Genomic DNA, 5,903 nt, shown 5'->3' on the forward strand with positions numbered 1-5,903 from the left:
TCAGAGGACACACAGAAGGTGGGGGGAGCTCTCTGCCCTGCGGTATGAGAGAGCTGACCAGCAGGGAGCCGCCCACTTTATCCCAGTCAGGCATCCAGCTTAGCGCCACAAACCTGCTTCTCTCACACCCATTTTATTCTCTGGACCCATCTGAGGTAGACCCACCCTGCTTGAGAGTTCCCAGTGACAGCAGCCACACTGCTAGGCTCCCACTCCCAACAAACCTAAAGGCCTCAGCCTCCTTTCTCCTATAGAGCATCCAAACTGCGCCTGTCCACCAGTTCTGGACAGCCTGTGTCTGCATTCTGCAAGCCATGTGATGCACAAAGGCCAGATACCAACCTTCCTGCTAACTGGTGTGTGTGTGTGTGTGTGTGTGTGTGTGTGTGTGTAAGGGGTGTAGTTGTGTATTTGTGTAATGTCTATGCACACAGGCATCTGGGGAAGGCTATGCACATACATGTTTATGGGATCTGTATGATGGTTCAGTGGTAAAAGGTGTCTGTGCTGTGGAACAGTCTGAAGCCTTCCTTCTCTGTCTTCTTTCAGGCCATAGTAGGTGGCTATCTTTTCCATTTCATTGCCCTTTATTCACATCATTCCTGGGTACCTACACCTCCTCAGCACTGGAGACTGGTGTCTGCCATCTATCTGTCTTCCAACCTTGGCAGCTGCTACTCCTCAACCCCCTCCCCTTCCTACTTCAGGGATTCCTCTAGTTCCCGTAAAGCCTGTGACTGAGCAGCAGTTGGTGTGGAGGGGAAGAGAATCCAGTAGCTGGTGGATGGTACACCTGCCGATGGCACACCACAGGCTACTCAGCTTAGCTTCTGATATGGCAGACACGGAGTCTGACACCCCCAATCCCCTGTGAGGCGCCCACCTTGTTGAGACCAGTGTTAAACCCAAGTTTGGGTGCTGTGTCTTTAAGGTAGAAACATCAGCAGGCAACTTCTGCTGGGCAAGAGCAGGGGGAGGGGAACTGGTCAGCCCATTAGCTGCAAAGCTGGCGCCAACCACCAGCCCTTTACCGTGCCCTGGGGAGCAGGCAGAGATAAGCCCTTCCCCAGCCCCCTCTGCCTCAGCCCTTCTGTCTCCTGTTTCTCTTCGTTGTGGTCAGGGTGGGGGGCAGCTGACAACAGGTGAAAAAGAACCCCAGTTTTAAGAGACAAGAGGAGGCACAAACTCCCCGGTCTAGGCCAGGTTAGCTGTGCCTCCACCTATCTTCCTTCTCATAGCCAAAAGCCTGCCCTTTAACCTCAGTTCCCTCCAATTCCCTAATTCTTACCTCCCCTTCTGAGGGGGCATCCCGGATCAAGTCATGCCCTCCAACCCTAGGTTCCAGCGTTGGAGTCATGCCCAAAGGCTTGGACCCCTAGCCCACCTCCACCCTGCTGCCACACCCCTGATCTCTGCCAGCAACAAGGGGAATCAAGAAGCCAGGGTGCCAGCAACCAGGAGAAGGAAGGGGTGGTATTTCTGCTCTGCAGGGTGGGGCATCCCCCTCCCCATACAGCCCGTCTGTAGTCAGGCCAGTGGGAGGAGCTGTCGTGCCCCCCCCACCCCTGAGACCGCAGGGCTATAAAGCTGCCCCGCATCGGTCTGCAGTTCCTTCCCGCCCGGCCTAGCTCTACCAAGCGCTGAATGTCATCTTCCGCCACCATGAGCCATCACTCGTCGGGCCTCCGGTCCAACATCATCAGCTCCACCTCATACCGCCGGACCTTCGGGCCACCGCCCTCGCTGTCCCCCGGGGCTTACTCCTATTCATCCAGCTCTCGCTTCTCCAGCAGCCGCCTGCTGGGCTCGGGGTCCCCGAGCTCCTCTGCAAGGCTGGGCAGCTTCCGTGCCCCTCGGGCGGGGGCTCTGCGCTTGCCCTCGGAGCGCCTCGACTTCTCCATGGCCGAGGCCCTCAACCAGGAGTTTCTGGCCACACGGAGCAACGAGAAGCAAGAGCTCCAAGAGCTCAACGATCGTTTCGCCAACTTCATCGAGAAGGTGCGCTTCCTGGAGCAGCAGAACGCAGCCCTGCGCGGGGAGCTGAGCCAGGCCCGGGGCCAGGAACCGGCGCGCGCCGACCAGCTGTGCCAGCAGGAGCTGCGGGATCTGCGGCGCGAACTGGAGCTGCTGGGCCGGGAGCGCGACCGGGTGCAGGTGGAGCGCGACGCGCTGGCAGAGGACCTGGCGGCGCTCAAGCAGAGGTCAGAGGGCAGGAAAGGCCTGCCAGTCGCTCCCTCCGCTCCTCCCTTTCTTTCCCTGGGATCCAACAGCCCTAGGGCGTGGTCCGGCTGGCCAACCCCAGAGGTGCCTGCAGCATCCTGGCTGGCCTCCTCCCAGCACTGTTCTCCGAGCGCTTAGGCTAAAGTAAAAAGGGAACACCACCACCACCACCCCCCGCGCCGGTTAGATGGGCAGGTTGAATCCCTAGCTTTAGAACCAGGACAGCTGCAGAGCAGATGGGGGCGGGGTGCTGGATGTGGCGCGAGGGCTGGGAGATGACCGGGCAGCTCAGTGTCTCCCAACTCCGCCTGTCAGGTTGGAAGAAGAATCCCGCAAGCGGGAGGACGCCGAGCACAACCTGGTGCTCTTCCGTAAGGTGAGTGGAGGCCACGTCGAGTCCCACCACCCCATCTGCACCCCCAGCACCGTCTCCAGGATGGCATCGGTGGGTTAGGGGAGGCAACATCATGCCGCCGAGGTAGAAGGGAAGGCCTGGCCCTTCCTCTGCCTGAAGAGCCCTCCTTTCTCTTGAACCCCCATCCCCACTCACGAAGGATGTGGACGACGCCACCCTGTCCCGCCTAGAACTAGAGCGCAAGATTGAGTCTCTGATGGATGAAATTGAGTTCCTTAAGAAGCTACACGAAGAGGTGGGTGGTTGGAGTGTCTGGGAAGGCTTGGAAGAGGCCTCGCTGAAGCTGCGGAGACAGGGATGCGAAGTGATGATAACCCCACCCCTTACCCGGGCCACAGGTGGTTTGACTCCCACCCATGCGCCACCTGTTGGCGGTCGGGGAAGCTACACCCTGAACCTGACTACCGGCTTAAGGGCATCCTGGGCTCAGGTCTCAGAATCCAGTGCACGCTGTACTCCTTAGCGCCCCCTTCTGTTCATGCAATTGCCTCCCCCACACACTTTAAATTGTATTTATTTATTTATTTATTTAATTTGAGACAGGGTCTCAAAGCCCACACTGGTCTTGAAATAGTGAGTTTTCTGTCCCAGCCTTTCAAAAGCTGGGATTACGTATGTGTACCTCCATGCTCGGCTGGACACTCTTCTATTCACAACCTCCACCTTTCCTGACTTGTAGGAACTTCGGGACCTGCAGGTGAGCATGGAGAGCCAGCAGGTGCAGCAGGTGGAGGTGGAGGCGACTGTGAAGCCAGAGCTGACCGCAGCGCTGAGGGACATCCGTATGCAGTATGAGAACATCGCAGCGAAGAATCTCCAGGAGGCAGAGGAGTGGTATAAGTCCAAAGTGCGAGGGCAGGGGAGGACTCTGGGGGTGGGTCCTGGGGTGAGAGGCACTGGGAATGGCGTTCATCCCACCGGACCTGTCTGCCACTCTGCAGTACGCTGACCTGTCCGATGCCGCCAACCGCAACCACGAGGCCCTACGCCAGGCCAAGCAGGAGATGAACGAGTCCCGACGTCAGATCCAGAGCCTGACCTGCGAGGTGGACGGGCTGCGTGGCACGGTGAGAACTCGTTGCTGCCTGGGCAGGTGGGCGGGTGCTAAAGGGCTCTCTTACTGCCCCCCCATTCTTCTTCCCCCTATCCCAGAACGAGGCGCTGCTCAGACAGCTGCGGGAGCTGGAGGAGCAGTTCGCCCTGGAGGCTGGAGGCTACCAAGCTGGCGCTGCGCGGCTGGAGGAAGAGCTTCGACAATTGAAGGAAGAGATGGCACGGCACCTGCGAGAGTACCAGGAACTCCTCAATGTCAAGATGGCCCTGGATATCGAGATTGCCACCTACAGGAAGCTGCTGGAAGGGGAGGAGAGCCGGTGAGTGGTGAGGCTACTGGGACAGGGCAGGGATAGTAGGATATTGGGCCTAGCAAACGAAATAACCAGGCTGCATGCTTTGCCCGCAGGATCTCAGTGCCGGTTCATTCCTTTGCCTCCCTAAGTTTAAAGACGACTGGTGAGTCCTCCACGTCTGGCTAACCCTTATACCTTCTGCCCTGATTGCTCTGGCTATATTCAATCTGAATTGACTCCTATTCCAACTGTAGGGAGGTTTCTGGCCTTAAGGGGTAGGAGTGGGAGCCTGAAAGGAGACAGTCCCAAACCTTTTCATGCCCTTCTCCCGCTTTCTTCAGTGCCTGAAGTGGAGCCTCCCCAGGACAGCCACAGCCGGAAGATGGTTCTGATCAGAACTATTGAGACCCGGGATGGGGAGGTGAGACAAACCCCTTGATCTGGGACCCACCATTTCTAGTGTTTCTGAGCCCCGATCTGGCCTGGCTGCAGATCTTAGGGTGATGAGGGTATATGGTTCTTGGGAGGTACACCAGAAAGATGTGTGTGCGTGCAGGCTTGTGTGTGTGTATGTATATATGTGTGTACGTGTGTGTGCGCGTGTACGTGTGTGCGCATGTGCGCATGCGTGTGCAGGCGCACCTGTGCCATGTGCTCATGTGGAGATCAGAGGGCATTTTCAGGAGTCATTTCTCCCCCTTTTCTGTAACTTTCAGGGATCAAACTCAGGTTTTACGATTTGTGTGACAAGTTCCTCTATCTGCTGAGCCAACGAGGGTCATCAGATAGAAGTGGCTAGCCAGGTGGTGGTAGCCCTCAGGAGACAGAGGCAGCCCTCTGAGTTTGAGGCCAGCTTGTTCTACAGAGAGTTCCAGGCAGCCAGAGCCACACAGAGAATCCATCCTTGTCTCAAAAGAAAAAAAAAAAAAAAGGAGAAAAAGAAAGAAAAGACCACAAAGAAGAGGAAGAGAAGAAGTAGGGAATAAGCTGTAGCCTTAGAAAGCTATGACAGGAAGGGTGCAAGACTGTCCCTAGGAAGTAGTGCTGAATTGTCCCCTTGTATGCCTTGCCCCCAGCAGGTGGTGACAGAGTCCCAGAAGGAACAGCACAGTGAACTGGACAAGTCTTCTATTCACAGCTACTGAGCCCTTACCCGAAGTGCTGACCCTGACCTAAGCCTCTTAAGCTCAAGCCCAAGCACTAGTATTCATCCAGTCCTTCACTGCATGTGGCATGATCCCCTCCCAGCCAAGTTGCAGCCTGACATGGGGGTTGGTCTCTCCCTGCCCTGACACATAGATGTGACCCATAGCTTTCCTGTCCATGTAAGAGGCAGATGAAGAAGCCCAGCACAACAGATCTGTTCAAGAATGACCCCATGGCCAGTGAGACTCACTCTGAGCCAAATAAAATAGCTACTAAGAGAAACTCCTTATTGTATTTGTCTGGGATCCTTTCTCCTCTCATTTTCTTGGCACTCTTGACTCCAGTGGGCCCTGCTGGGTTTTCTCAAACCTCTCTGTTCCTTCTCAACTTCAAAAAAAAAAAAAAAGGTCTTTGTATGTAGCTCAGGCTAGCCTTCAACTAGCTTGCAATCCTGCTTCAATATCTCAAGTATTGCAATTACAGGTATATGCGACTATGTCCATCCTATTGAGGCTTTTAATGACTCTGTGTGTGAGAGAGAGAGAGAGAGAGAGAGAAAGGCTACACAGAGAAACCCTGTCTTGAGGAACCAACAATAATAAATAAATAAATAAAAGATAGCCTCTGCCTCAACAAGGCTGAAGGTGACCACAGATTCCTGGAAGAAGTTGTCTTCTGATCTCCATACATGCACCATGACATGCAAATGTCTGTATACATACGCACACACACACCACCACCACCACCAATAATAATGACAAGCAAAACAAACA

General features: G+C 55.3%; 1 protein-coding gene across 3 annotated transcripts; it reads left to right on the forward strand.

Moving 5' to 3' along the window:
- The first annotated feature begins 1,610 nt into the window (after positions 1 to 1,610).
- Positions 1,611 to 5,244, forward strand: Prph (peripherin). 3 transcript variants are annotated; one of them, XM_051189847.1, is made up of 9 exons: positions 1,614 to 2,201; positions 2,536 to 2,596; positions 2,775 to 2,870; positions 3,315 to 3,482; positions 3,577 to 3,702; positions 3,788 to 4,008; positions 4,098 to 4,147; positions 4,326 to 4,405; positions 5,064 to 5,244. In XM_051189847.1, exons 1-9 carry the CDS (start codon positions 1,645 to 1,647, stop codon positions 5,127 to 5,129), a joined length of 1,425 nt encoding a protein of 474 aa, XP_051045804.1. In that variant the 5' UTR covers positions 1,614 to 1,644; the 3' UTR covers positions 5,130 to 5,244. The 3 variants fall into 3 exon arrangements, with proteins under 3 accessions (XP_051045805.1, XP_051045804.1, XP_051045803.1); XM_051189846.1 differs by having other exon boundaries at positions 1,615 to 2,201; positions 5,061 to 5,244; XM_051189848.1 differs by lacking the exon at positions 2,775 to 2,870 and having other exon boundaries at positions 1,611 to 2,201; positions 5,061 to 5,244.
- The last annotated feature ends 659 nt before the right edge of the window (positions 5,245 to 5,903 follow it).

This window comes from Phodopus roborovskii, unplaced genomic scaffold, assembly GCF_943737965.1.
Source record: "Phodopus roborovskii unplaced genomic scaffold, PHOROB, whole genome shotgun sequence".
In the NCBI taxonomy this organism is placed as follows: domain Eukaryota; kingdom Metazoa; phylum Chordata; class Mammalia; order Rodentia; family Cricetidae; genus Phodopus; species Phodopus roborovskii.

Bases quoted from the DNA above. Each gene is read 5' to 3' on its own strand.
- Prph (XM_051189846.1), top strand. From the start codon at position 1,645: ATGTCATCTTCCGCCACCATGAGCCATCACTCGTCGGGCCTCCGGTCC. The intron at 3,483-3,576 runs GTGCGAGGGCAG...GCCACTCTGCAG, and splicing joins AGGAGTGGTATAAGTCCAAA to TACGCTGACCTGTCCGATGC. The intron at 4,406-5,060 runs GTGAGACAAACC...CCTTGCCCCCAG, and splicing joins TTGAGACCCGGGATGGGGAG to CAGGTGGTGACAGAGTCCCA.